Here is a 13920-nt window from a genome sequence, read left to right as displayed (position 1 = left end):
GGGGAACGGGAGGGTGGGCCTGAGTGCAGGATCTCATGGGACCGCTGGCCTTGGAAAGGGGACAGTGCGGAGGACAGCAGCATGGCTGGATGGAGACCACCCTGACGGAGGACCTAGATTGCATTGGGAGGGGCGGGGGAGGCAGGGGACTGGGCCCCTTTCCCTGCCAACCTGGGCCCCCCGCCAGACCTTTTCCTCCCTGGGCCCCTGAACAATGGGGCAGTGTAAGGGCGCCTGGGAACAGTCTGGTCCCCCGTGGGCCTGCACTGAGGGGCGCGGACAGGAGCCAGCAGCTGTGAGTCATCTTGTCCAGCCCCCAGGCCCAGGGTTCCCAAGGCAGTGGAGGAACCCGCTGCTCTCAGTTCCTCTACCAGGGGCTGGCCTGATCCTCCTTCCCTCTTTTGCCCCTCTGTCTTGCCTCTTCCTGTGTCCTCTCTCCAGCTCCCTCCCTTCTGGGCCTGTCCCTGCCTCGCTTTCTCTGTCCAGAGGCCCAGGCCTGGGAGTGGCTGCGGGGGGCGGGGGGGGAACCCCCCTCGGCTTTGACCACTGCAGCCCGGGCAGGGGGGCTGGGCTGTCACCACGGTGCCCCCCCTCTCCCGGCCTGTGGGTGACCCCAGGAGGTAGCCAGTGAGAAGGCGAGACCCGGCCCATCTGTGATACCCCCCAAGGCCAACGTACAATTTACTGAGTAAAATGTGACCAAAACCGAAAGACAATGCAGTAAGATAAAAAACTCAGAGTCGAAACTAATCAATAGTGTCAAAAACAAAAAAGGTTTGAAAACAGCTTAAAAACTTTAGCAGTTAGTGATAAAAGGGTAACAGCAAGTGGATTAAACAGAAGAAAGACCTCCCTCTAAAAGGCTGAAATGAGCAGGGGGAGGGAAGGGACTTGTGTGTGGACCCCCGGTGCTGGGCTCTGGCCTGGGGCAGGGGGAGCGGGAGGCCAGACCCCCATTGGACAGATGGTGAACTGGGGCTCCTGGGGAGGGAGGGCTCCAGGGACCTGCCATGGTCAGACTCCGGCTAGAGGATCCAGACTGGGGGCTGCACCTCCTGCCCCCCAGGCCCTGGTGTCCTTTGCCCTGATCCAGGAACCCTGACCTGCTGAAGGGTGAAGCGCCGAGGAGTGCCATGGTTTCCTGTGTGGCAGGGAAGATACTGAGGTGATGGCTAGTGGGACCGATGGCTGCTGACCGCTGTAGGGGTCCCAGCTGTGTCCCTGGTGGCCTAGCCCGAGATGCCTTGGCAAGTGGCTGCCGGTGTGGAGGGCTGGTGAAGGTGTCCATATGGTGTGCCCATCATGGCTGACCTCTGGCTCCTGCGAGATGTAGAGGGGCTGGATCTCTCTGGCCACCTCCTCTACCCCCATCCCACCCTAGCATAAGCTTCATGGCCTCGGTATCCCCACTGTGTTCCCTTGTCACCTTGCCCTGATCCTGAGATCTGGGCTGAGGGGGGCCCTCTACGATCAGAGGTCCTGAGACCCAGCACTGGGCCAAGTACCTGTGTTAGAGTTCCTGTGAGCCGGCTTCTTTGGTCCTCAGGGTGCCATTAGCGACGACCCATTTGGGGAACGAGGAAGTGAGGCTTAAGGTGTGAAGTGACTTGTACCATGTCCCAGTGCAAATAAGTGAAGCTGGGACTGGAGCCTAGCCCGAATGGGACCCTGGCGTGGGAGCTCTCCCCAGGGGCACGTCTGAGACCTCATCCACACTCAGCTGGGCAGGTGGCCCTGACAAGCAGTTCTGGAATGAGCCTGCTTTTGTTCCTCTTGTCTGAAGGTGCATGCCTCCTCCTACCCCAACCCCAGGCCCTTTGCACAAGTTGCTTTCTTTTTTTTTTTTTTTAAAGATTTTATTTATTTATTTGAGAGAGAGAGAATGAGAGAGAGAGAGCATGAGAGGGGGGAGGGTCAGAGGGAGAAGCAGACTCCCCGCCGAGCAGGGAGCCCGATGCGGGACTCGATCCCGGGACTCCAGGATCACGACCCGAGCCGAAGGCTGTCGCCCAACCGACTGAGCCACCCAGGCGCCCCAAGACTTTTTTTTTTTTTTTAAGATTTTATTTATTCATTTGAGAGAATGAGAGAGAGAGCACATGAGAGGGGGGAGGGCCAGAGGGAGAAGCAGACTCCCCGCCGAGCAGGGAGCCCGATGCAGGACTCGATCCCGGGACTCCAGGATCACGACCCGAGCCGAAGGCAGCCGCCCAACCGACTGAGCCACCCAGGCGCCCTGCACAAGTTGCTTTCTATCCACGACGCCCTCCATGTGATTTCCTTGCTTGACTCCTTCATGTGGAAGATTGCTCCCGGGACGCTGGTTGATGTGTCACCATGCCTGGGTGGAATGGTTGTCACAAGAATGTGAGTCAGAAGTGGCTGCCTCCCCCGCAGAGTGGGAGCCCCAGATGGAGGGTGAGGCCAGCTTGGACCCTGGGGTGAAGTGTGCGGTGTTTGCCAGCAGGTGGTGCCCTGACTGCCTCCCTCTGCCCCAATACCAGGAGAACTTGAGGGTTGGGGTAATGCTGTGTGCAGGAGAGACTGGGCCCCCATGACTCCTGCCCAGCACAGCCCAGTGGTGGACAACGGTGATCCTCTGGCCCTTCCTGCTCTCAGTTTTCTTAGCTATCCAGTGGAGTTTGGCCGTGGCCCCCCCCTTTCTGACAGAGATAGTATTCCCGGAATACCTAACTGCCTTCGTCTGAACCTCTGCTGGAGTGTGGACCTGTCTGTCCACACAGCCCTAGCACAGAGCGCCTGGCCTCAGCCCTGCTTGCACTGCTGAGCCCACCAGCTCTTGGGACAGCCCACGTTCCCCATGGAGACTCTGAGGCCTCGGGCTCTGCTTCTTGCCAGACCTCGTCCCGGGGTAAGCTCCAGACACCCTCCCGCTGCGGGAACTGGCAGCGATGAGCAGGGCTTAGGGTGGGAGCTTGTGGCCGAATGTCTCCTGACTGGGCTCCCCCTGGGCCTTGGATGTGAGTTTAAAGCAAGCAAACTCGGAGCCCACAAGGACAGGCTGGTGCGCACCTGCACCCTGCATGGTCTGCCCCACCCTGGGTCCTGCAGCCTTCTGCCCAGAGGCCCGATGCCGCCCAGAGCCCCCACCTCTCTTCCAGTTGCCCTCTGGGCTGGTGCGTTTTTTGCCCAGGTGGGAACCACGGTCCTTCCTGAGAGAGGCTCGGGGCCGCTTCTCTTCCTCCTATGACCCCGTGGAGCTAGCCTGGGCAGGAAATGCCAGGCTGGGTGGGTGGGTCCCATGGGCAATGCCGGCTGGGTGGCCATGCTGAAGCCGGCTTAGCCTCCACTTCCTCACTGGGGAGAGCAGGGGAGTGTTTACCCTTGAGTGGCTGGGGACCGAGTGGGCTGTGGACCTGACACCCTGGTGCTGGGTGGACATTCCACGCCCCTGGCCTGGCCCATTGGCTTGGCCTTCTGTAACAAGAGGGGACTACAGGAAGGAAAGCATCCTAGCCTCATGACCCCCCTGCCTTGGCCTCAGCAAGTGGGGCGTCTGTCCCCATGGGATGTGCGTGTGGGAGAGGCATCCCCAGGAGGCTCTGTTCCTAAGGAGGCTGGCCTGGGGCTGGTGGCAGGAACCAGGCCCTCTTTTGGGGGTGGGACCAGGCCCTGTGTGGCCAGGGAGGCTGGCCTAGCACCCAGCACCAGAACCATCTTCTGGAGCCTTCTGCTGCCCCGCAGGGTGGGTGCTCAGTGAGTGCTGAGGCAGTGAGCGTGGCATGACCTGAGCAGCGGGCACCATGGCCCGGGAAGGCCACAGGTGGAGCAGGCTAGATTTGGGGAAGTCTTGCACTCCTTGTTGGTTCCTCGTCTGGTCAGAGCTCAGCTTGTCCCTGACCTCAGAGGAGATGGTCTCTCTGTTTCCGGGTCTCCTGACAAAGGTGCTCAGCAGATCTCCTGGCCAGCCACATTCCCCTGACCCCTGGAAAGGCAGCAGCAGTGTTGGGCAGCCTTATCTGCCCCGGGTGTGGCCCAGCAGGTTCTTGGGGTGTGAGGGCGCACGTCTGGCCTCCCATCTGCCTCGTCAGGGATGGTCACACAGGCTGGAAGAGGTCCCGTGGGGAGGGGTCCAGGCCCTGCTTGGTGGGCGCCAAAGCCCCCGTACTGGCCATCTGTCATGTAGCCAGAGGCCCCCAGGGATGGAGAAGTCGGGGTACTCGGACACGATGAATGGTTTAATTCAGCGACTGAGCCTCCGGAACTGGATGCCGTGGAGACTGGGGCCATCCAGCGGATCGGGCTGGGGATGCCGCGGTTCCTGCGCGGAGGCCCCGGCGCCTGCTTGGTGCTGGGCACTGTGCAGGAGACCGACACAGGCAGTGGCTGTCCTTGCGAACTGCTGGTGAGGGACACGCTCAAGTGCTCCGGTGGGAAGATGAAGGCCAGGGCAGGGTCCCCTGCGGGCTGGGCGGGCGTGCTGGCGTAGCCGCAGGCCCGTGTGTGCTGAGAGGCACCCTCGGTGGCATTCCCAGCACTCTGGAGTGTGGCTGGGAATGGGGCGGGTGGTGGGTGAGGAGACTGGAGAGCTCAAGGGTCCAGACCCAGCGCAGTGGGGTGGGAAGGTGTTGCCCAGCTCTGAGCAGGACGGTTGGAGAGAACGCTCCCCTTTCCAGCATGACCATGCACAGAGTAGCAGAACGCCAGTGGCCAGGTGCCCCTGCAGTGTCCCTGCCCACCAGCCGTGCCCGATGGTCCCCAGGACAACCGCACACCACAGCCGTCAGCCCCACTGCTCAGAGTCCCCAAGGACACATGTAAGTCTCCGCTGTTCAGCCTTCTCCTGGGGGGCCCCTGGGGCGGGCAGGACCGAGGGCCTGTCTTGGGGGTAGCCGCCCTGGGCCAAGGCTGGCGGGAGGGGCGGGTGGCCTCCACGGGCGGCAGGCCAGGAACTCGGGGGAGGGGGGCCCGGGTCCACACATCAGCGCTCTGGAGAATTTTTTGAGTGCAAACTTGTCTGTGTTGTGATGAACTGAAGTGTGAATCCTGAACCGCCTCTGCTGGCTCGTGGTTTGAGGCTGGAGCGTGGCTCCGGCCAGAGGCAATGCCGGTTGGCGCTTCCCCCAGACCCGGCCTGCCCCTCAGCACCGCCTACCCTGCAGGCTGCTCAGCCTGGGAATGTGGGCTGGAGGCAGACACCTGGCCTGGGAGAGGAAGCCTCCGGGTGTGTGGGCTTTGTGAGTCTTCTGTGGGGACACGGCTTGGGGGCCAAGTGTCCCAGAGTAGAAACCCCACCCCCCTCCCCAGCTTGGCCCAGAAGCCCAGGCCCCATGTGGGCAGCCGGGCCTGGGGGCCTCTTTCTGCCCTTCTCTTAATTTCCTTTGCCCTTGGACACCAGGGGCTGGGCTGCTTCCTGCCTCTACTCTGGGTAGCCCTGAGAAACCCCTGGGGGCCTTCTAGACCCCAGCACACCGCTGTCTTTCTAGGGACACTGGCAGGCCCCGATGCGTTGACTTGTTCTGTGTTTTGCAAGTAGCAGTCTTGAATACCAGCTCCTTGCCGGCCGGCCGCTCATCTCCCCGAGGAGAGGTCCTGGGCGTGGACGGGCCTTGGCTGCAGCCACCCAGGACATCAGCTCTCGTCGAGGGTCAGATTGGCTCTAAGTCACGGTTCTTCACGCTGGCTCTGAGGGACGGTCTAGGCATGTGCTAGTTAGACCATGTCAGGGGGATGGCCCTGTGTGTAGACATGACTCTGAACCCGTCAGTCCATCCATCCGTTTGTTGGGCCCCGCCATGGGCCAGGCACCAACCTGCTCTGGGGATTCGGTGGGACCCGGGCCGATGCAGAGTGCTGGGGATATCGCTGTGAGTGCATAAAGTTATGCCATCGTCGTGGAGATTTCAGAGAAGGGTGTGAGGTTCTAGATGCTTCTGTTTTCAAAGGATGAGGGAGCGTTTGTTGGAGAGGATTTAGTTTGCAAGTGGAAGAGATTGCATGTACTGGGAATGGGGCATGAAAGGCCAAAGGCCCAGGGCAGGAAGCAGGGGCCAGACCCCATATACTTGGCCAGAGAACTGGCCTGACCTCTGCTTCATGGTGGACACGTACCAACGAAGGGCTGGGCAGGGGTTCGAGCAGGAGGCTGAGGCAGGAGGTGGGCCCAGCAAGTCTGGTGGGTGTGAGCTGGAGGTGGCATCCAGTCCCGTGCTTGGGAGGGGTGGGGGGTGGGGGGCCAGGCCTGCAGGAGGCTGGGCACAGCCAAGGAGGCCAGCTTGGATTTGCTTCTTCCCCTGGATGCCCACGGTGGGGGTGTGTGTGCTGTCCACAGAACCGGCCTCTCCCTGCAGGACACACCCAGGACTTCAAATGAAGTTGGTCCAGGGAAAGGACTTTGCGGGGGCGGGGGGGTCCCCATGTGTAATAATTTCCCAAGGCTGCCCTAATAAAGTCCCCAACCCTGGGGGCTTCAAACGACAGACATTTACTCTCAGAGTCCTGGAGGCCGAAAGTCCCAAATCCAGGTGTCAGCAGGACCACGCTCCCTCCCGAGGCTCTGGAGGAGGGCCCTTTCTTCCTTGCCTTTTCCAGCTTCTGGTGGCTGCAGAAATCCACGGCGTCTGTGGTTTATGTCCACCTCACCTCAGTCTGCGCCCCTGTCTTCATATGATCTTCTCTATCTGCTCTTCTTATAAGGACACTTGCCATTGGATTTAGGGCCCATCTGGCTAATCCAGGATGAGATCCTTAACGACATATGCAAAAGTCCCTTTTCCAAATAAGGTCACATTCATAGTTCCTCGGGGCTAAGACTTAGACGTATCTCTTTGGGGACCCCCATGTAGCCCATGACACTGGGTGACCCCGGGCAGGGCTCTACCCTCTACACCACCCACACCCTCCGCCCAGTAGCATCCTGGCTGCCTTGCTCTGGAAGGCAGCTTCCAGCCCCAGGTATGGAGAGAAGAGTGAGGCCAGAGAGAGGAGGGGGTTTGTGGCTGGGGGCCTTAGGGCTGGCTCTGGGCAGACCCAGGCACTGCAGGAGGGGCTGATATGAAGCATCTTATTTTGAGAACTTGAGGTTTTTCCCAATATGGGCACCAGCCACCCTTCCCTGGGCCCAGGGCCTACTCCAAGCCCAGGAGGCCCTCCTTGGCACCTTCAGTGCCTGAGCTGCCCTGCAGGTTGAAGACAGGCAGGCAGGCACCGGGTTGGGCACGGGAGCCCAGGGTGCCCACGGGAGAGCCGGGGCTGGAGTTCCCAGGGACGTGGTCCCATTCCTCACACCTCCATTCTCTGGCCAGCTCGGATTTGCTCCGTTGGCTGGTGCTATGGCAGTGTCCTTGTGAGCAGTGCGGGTGAAGCTAAGACCAGCTTCACAGCTGTGAACACAGAGCTGAGGCGGACTCTGCGCCCAGCTACGGAGGTGGCATTGTGCTGGGCATTGAGCTTGCTCCTGAGCAGACTGAGGACCCTGGGAACCCGGAGTGAAAGCTCTCCCTCTCTCTTTTTTTTTCAGGCTGACCCTTGGCCCTGCCTGACCCACCCACCGTGGTAAGTGCCCTACGACTGGCGAGGCAGAGGGGTCCCCATGCCTGGCACTTTGAGGGGCCAGCCCTTAGGTTGGGGGGAGGACCTGCAACTTGGGGAGGGTGGGGTAGAAGACCAGAGCCGCCCGATGCGGGGACCCCAGCCCTGCCCCAGCCTCACGCGTGTTGCTGCTCGGATGCTGGTGTGGGATCATTTCCGTGGCTGTTTCTACACACCGTAAAAGGTCATGGAGCTGCCGTTATTGGAGGGTGCTCTGTTTTCAGGAATATGGATGGCAGTGTGGATTAGCTGCAAGGGTTAAGTGCTGCCTCAGGAGGTAGGAGGGCACATGGAGAAACTGAGGCCCAGGGAAGGGGAGCCTGCAGAGGTCATGGAGCAGCCTGGGACTCCTGACCTCAGCCTCCCATAGGGAAACTAAGGCTGGAGAAGGGGCCAATGTGGGTCTGACCCCCATGGGGACACCCCGGCTGCTGCCTTGACCTCAGGCCTCCCCGTCCATCCCTCCTTCTGTCCAGTGAGGGGCGGTACATCCCAGCGAGAGCTGGCAGGCTCCCGGTTCTTGTCCCTGTGGCTCTCACCCCCACGCCTGGCCCCCAGCCTCCCTGGGCCTCAGCCACCTTGTTGCCCCTGGATTCCTGCCCACCCTGGGATGTTGCCCTGAGCCCCTGTCCTGTCTTCGACTTCCTCACTCCAGCCCCTCCCAGCAAACTTCGCCTCCTCCGTCAGACCCGGCCCCCTCCTCTGGAGGCCTCCCCTGATCTAGTGCTTGCTGGGCCTGCCACGTTCTCTCCACCCCAGAGCCCTTTGAGGCCGAGGCCCCCACCGCAGCCCAGAACTGCCCCCCTGGCTTGTCCCGGCTGGATCATGGCCCAGGGGCTCCTCACCTGCTACTTCATCTCAACCCTCAGCACCCATTGCACAGATGAAGAAACTGAGGCTCAGAGGGGCTAAGTAGGTTGGGGCCACACAGCTGGCACAGGATGGAGGTAGGCTGAGTGTCCAGTGTGTCTTGCTCCGGGGTCCTCTATCCACCCTGGGCAGGCTGCAAAGGGGAAGCAGGGGAAGAAGCCCGCCTCTAAGCCACTGCTGTGGCCCGGTCTCTGCCAAAAGCCCAGTCTGCCCTCAGCCACAAGGGGGCACTGAGGCTGGCTCGGGGAGGCCGTGGGGGGGGGGGCGTGCCCAGCCTGGGGGGAGCTCACACACAAAGCCTCAGCTCCCCACCTTCCAACACACAGCAGGAGGTCTGTGACCCCAGACAGGCCCCCAGGTGGCATGAGGGCCTTGGCAGAGGTCTGGGGCTGTGGACAAAGTGGGAGACGGAGGCCCCCCCCAGCCCGGGAGCTGCCCTCCTCCAGTGCCCCAATGACAAGTATGTGGGATGGCTAGGTGCCAGTGTGGTCGATTGTTGGGGGCATGCCCCAGGAAACTTGCTGGACAAGACAGTTAGCAACTCCCAGGGACCCCGTGGTCTGTGGCCTCTCTAACCCACAAACCTGCTGTGGGGGTCATCCCAGAGTGCTCCTTTCTTTGGCCTCCTGTCCTCTCTGGGACCCAAGCTCAGGAGAGGAGAGGCAGGGGGTGTGGAGGCTCAGCACTAAACAGCCCAGGCTTGCATCCCTGCTCCCCAAATTCTTGGCTGTGGGTCTGGACAGGGGAGGAAGCCCACCTTGGTGGGGCAGCATAGGCCTGGGAGGGGCCCGAGTGGGACCTGGGGCAGGGCTTGGCTTTGGCAGCACCAACAGAGAGGTGATTACTAGAGGTGTGTGAGCCCAGCCCTGCACAGAGGCTGTGCCTGGCAGGGGAGTGGGAGAACAGCCATGCTGTTCACACGCGCCGCCCGGGCTGTGCCTGGCAGGGCAAGGGATATGCCCAGGCCCAGGCCGGGAACCTGGTTCCTTGGTGCGTTGGTGTCAAAAGGCCGAGAGGTGGAGGTAGTGAGCTCCCTGCATGGGGTGTAAGCACCGGCTTCTTGGTCGGGGAAGGGGTCTCTGGGGCCAAGGAGACAGAGTCTGACACCCAGGGCTGTGAAGGGGCTTCTGTGGTTTGCTGGAGAGAAGCTGAGTCTGCCGAGGAGGCAATGGGAGTATGTGTGGCGGGGGATATCCGAGCAGGGAGCTTCCTCCCAGGGGACGAAGCTGGCCCTGCCTTGGGGCCTGGAGAGCTGTGGTCTCTGACCACAGTTTGGGCTGGGAGGAGGGGTCGGCTAAAACTCCGCAGGCCTAACGGCGCTGACGAAGGGTGCAGCCCTGGGTCTCAAGCTGGGCCTCAGGACATTGGAGGGTAGAAGGCAGGAAGTGCTGGCTAGCCGGGGCTGCCCAAGGACTGGCAACAGGAAGTGTCGGGTGGGGAGGAAGCCCTGGTGGCCCCAGGCCCCAGATGGAGCAGGCGGCTGTCAGCAGGAGGGAGTTGTGGGCCTGAGCAGCGCTCAGACATGCCGGGGCATCAGGCCTCCCCTGCCTGGGGGAGGGAGGCTGTGGATCTGCCCTGTGACCCCTGAGTCACATGGCCTCCCAGGGCCTCAGGACACCTGCCCCTAGCCCGTCCACAGACAGGAGCAGAGCCATGTGCTGGGTCACTGCCTTCAGGTCAGTGGGGCTGCCCAGGGACTCGGGGCTTGGGAGGTGGTGCTGGCCCCGTGTTTGCAGGATTGCCTGGGGAGGCTGAGCTCTGGACTCCAGAGCTGACAGGCTGTGAGGAGAGTCCCGAGAGCCGGGAGGCACAGTGGGGGCCGCACTGCCCCCCATCATGTGCTGCTCAGCCTGCAGCTGGCAGGGAGGTGGGGGCCCGGGTTGGGGTGCGCCTTCCCACCATATATGCTGCCGGGTGGCCTTGCCGTTTGGGTCCTGTGTGCGCACACATTGAGTGAGTGTGTGTGCCCGGGGGAAGCGTGCTTGGGGGTCTGGCGCGGGGGTGGGGGGGCGGGGGGGGGGGGGGGCTCTCCTCCGGAAGCCCAGGTCATGCCCCTTCCCTCCGGCCTCTGTAGGAGATTTTGGTTTTGATTCTCTTGTGGAGAAAGATTCTGGGAAGAGGAAGCTGGGGGGAGGGGGGACTGAAAAGGTGGAGAACAGATGGGCTGTGTATGCCCACCGCCACCTAGTGCCTTCCGGGAGCCAGGCCGGGGAGTGGCTGCCCCTGGCGTCCCATCCCGCCCCCCCCCCCCCCCCCCTGTTTCCTGGCTGTGTAACTTTGGGCAAGCTTCTCAGCCTCTCAGACCCTCGATGTCTTCATCAGTGGCGTGGCAGTGCTGCTGGCTCACACGTCAGGGGGTGTTGGGGTGATGACATGGGGTGATCCCTGAGAAGCACAGAGCCTGGCCCGTGGTGAGTGCCCAGTGCCCTTCTCCCAGCCTCACTGTTCTGGGCTGTAAAATGGGAGTAGAGCACCGGGCCTGTGGGACCTAAGGAGCTGGCAGGTGCAACTTGGCCCTGGGCCCATGCAGGGCTGGAGGGTGGTGATGATGATTCGGACCTATGCTCGGGCTGCCAGCCCCGGGTCTGGGGGCACCCACAGAGGGTCTTGTTAGCCTCTGGAGGTGTGTGTGTGCATCTACTTACAAGGGAGTGAATGAGTATGTACCAGTGTGAGTCCATAAATATGTGTATGAGTATATAGTGTGCTTGAGAGTGAGAATGAGTGTATGTCTAAGAATGAGTGTGTGAGTGAATGCATGTGTCTGCGTGTGTACGTGTGTGTATGTGTGCATGTGAGTGTGTCTGCGTGTGGGTGTGCGTGTGAATGAGTGCGTTCAGGGACCCCCGGCCCCACTGGGTCCTGCAGTTCCGGGACCGGTCTGGTCACCACTGACAGGAACCCCTGACTGTGGTCACGTGAGGCGCCGGCTCCCTCACCGCAGCCAGGGCTGTGACTGCAGGTGTGAAAGAGGAGAGCCACGGGAGCTCGGCCTCCAGGGCCCCTGCTCGGCTCTCATGCACGCGCGTGCACACACACTGATGCGCACACTGTAATCTGCACAGAGCCATGCTGTTCACACGCACTGCCCGTCTGAGCACACTGCCCGAGACACCGACTGGGGGTGTGGAGCCTCGGCTCCCACGCGGGCCGGTGCAGGGGATGACCACACACCTCTGGGGCTCACAGCCGCACGGGCGGGTGGGACCCACTGAGCCTGCGCTTCGTGGAACTCGACGAGGCCTGTCTCTGCGGGCCAGGGCGGTGTTCACCCGTCGGCTCTGCCCCCATCCCTGCATCTCAGGCCTCCGGTCACCTGGACTAATCTCAACTTTAAGAGAAGGTCAGGGGCGAGCGCAGGAGCAGAGACCAGAGAGCGTGCCTGAGGTGCCCGCCTTCCCTAGCGCACGTCGTGCACACGAAGATCACACGCCTCCTGGAAGGGCTCATGGAGCCCCGCAGCTGCCACCGTGCCGGCCATCTGAACGCCGACCTTTGTGTCTTCGGAACCCTGCCCCAGACAGCTCCTCTGAGCTGCAGGGAACAGAGCCGCTCCCAGCGCGGCAAGCTGGCGCTGCCCCTGCGGCCAGCTCCCTGGGTGGCCTCGGGACCCTCCTCTGGAGGGGTAGATGCCCTGAGTGGTGTTGGGGCACTGTGAAAACGGGACTCTGCGCCCACCTGAAATGAGAGGAAGCAGAGGCTCAGTGGAGGACAAGCCTGGGGGGGTTTGAACCCAGGCCTCCAGCACTCTTCCTGACAGCTCCCGCCAGGGGGGCTCAGCAGGCACCCCCCCCGCCAGCAGCACAGGAAGGGGCCCCCACTGCTGTGTCTGCCTCTGCAGAAGAAGGGACTGAAGCTTCCTGCTGATGAGCCCACGGGATGAGTGAGTGGAGTTTTACCATCAGGGTGCTGGGCGATACCAGGAGCGTAGAGGGAGGTGGCCATGGAGGCCAGGCTGGCCGGGAGTGTGGGTGTTTCTTAGGGACTCTCCTCAATTTTCCCAGTGAAGCTGGAGTCTTTGAGCTGGACTGAAAGTCCCCAAAAGCTGTGTGGTCACCTCGGCCACAATGGCCCGTCATCACCTCTACCCTCAGCCACCATTTCCTTCCCTTTTCTGTTCCAGCCTGGCCTGGCACTCAGCTCTTGGTCAGGTGCCAACCCAGCTCACCCACTGGTGCAGGGCAGAGCCGGGTGGGGCGGGAGGCTTTGGGGGCAACAGGATGGGTTTCCCCTCAGATGGTCTGTCCTCTGGAGAGGAGCTAGGAATGTTGGCATCTGTCCCTGAAGTGAGGACATTCCTAGGGGAGGTGAAGGTGAGCACAACCTAACTCCGTCACCACCCACCCTCCCCACCCAAGGTCAGGCTGGCCGCCTAAGAGCCCTCATCCTGCCCACGGAGAGACTGTGGTCAGGCAAGAGCGAGGCTCTCACAGGCCTACACCGGCCTGGCCACTGAGCTGAGCCAGAGGGGGGCTATAAATTGCCCTAACTCCTCCCCTCCGGTTTCCCCCAGGTGCGGAGCGAGAAGTGGTGGGTTCTATCCGTCCTCACAGCAGCTGCCCCTGCCCCAACACACACGCCAGGGCTCCTTACAGATTGGCGAGGATGCAGTATGCCAGGGTGGGGGCTGTATTTTGGCATTCTGTGCCTTCCAGGCAAGTGCGTCCCTACCACCCACTAGGGTCAACATTCTGTGCCTCCTTTGGGGCTCCCTGGGTGCTGGGCCTGAGCTGGTGAGAATGGGGGACAGTGACAAGCTAGTGTGGTCAGTGTTACATGGAGGGAAGGCTGTGTAAGCCCCGAGGAGGGACATAGGACCCCCTATAGGTCAGGGAAGACCACCTGAAAGAGGGGACACTTGAGCTAACTCTCATTTCATTTTTGGATTGTTCACTACTAGTATGTAGAAGTATGACTGGTTTTTGTCTGTTGATCTTTTATCCTGCTAGCTCGTTTATTCATTCCAGTCACTTTTTAAGTGGGTTCCCTGGTATTTTTTGTATATGTAACCATCTCAGTTGTGAATAGTTTTACTTCTTCATTTCCAATCTGGATACCTTTTATTTCTTCTTCTTGCCTAATTGTACTGACTAGCAGGTCTGGTACAGGTTGAAGAGAAGCAGAAAGAGCAAATATCTTTCCCTTGTCCCTGCTCTTAGGGGAGAGCTTTTCGTCTTTTACCAGCGAGGGTGATGCTGGCTGTGGGTTTTTCATAAACACCGCTTACCGTGTTGAGGAAGTTTTCTCCTGTTCCTAGTTTGTTGAGTGCTGTTCCTATCATGAAAGATTGTCAGATTTTGTCAAATGCTTTTTCTGTGTCTTTTGAGATAATTGTGTGGTTTCTGCCTTTTTTTTTTTATTATTGATATGATGTAGTATAATCATTGAATTTTAAGTGTTACCCTTATATTCTTGGGATATATTGCACTTAGCATGGTGTAGAATCCTTTTTACGTGGTGCTGAAATCAATTTGCTAGTATTTTGGTGAGCATTTTTTT

The 13920-nt window shown here is 60.7% G+C and overlaps 1 protein-coding gene across 3 annotated transcripts in view; it reads left to right on the top strand.

Annotated features, from left to right (window-relative positions):
* SH3BP2 (SH3 domain binding protein 2) overlaps positions 1-13920 on the top strand; it is a 33379-nt gene that overhangs the window by 7566 nt on the left and 11893 nt on the right. Inside the window, exons 1-2 of one of the 3 annotated variants that reach the window (XM_021677642.1) lie at positions 4670-4778; positions 7481-7515. In XM_021677642.1, coding sequence (XP_021533317.1) covers positions 4713-4778; positions 7481-7515 — 101 coding nt within the window. In that variant the 5' untranslated portion in view covers positions 4670-4712. Of the gene's footprint in view, positions 1-4669; positions 4779-7480; positions 7516-10014; positions 10098-13920 lie in introns of those variants that run through there. The other 2 variants (XM_021677643.1, XM_021677645.1) reach the window with 2 other exon arrangements.

This window comes from Neomonachus schauinslandi, chromosome 2 (assembly GCF_002201575.2).
Source record: "Neomonachus schauinslandi chromosome 2, ASM220157v2, whole genome shotgun sequence".
Lineage (NCBI taxonomy): Eukaryota > Metazoa > Chordata > Mammalia > Carnivora > Phocidae > Neomonachus > Neomonachus schauinslandi.
This window is presented reverse-complemented; position numbering and strand designations above follow the sequence as displayed.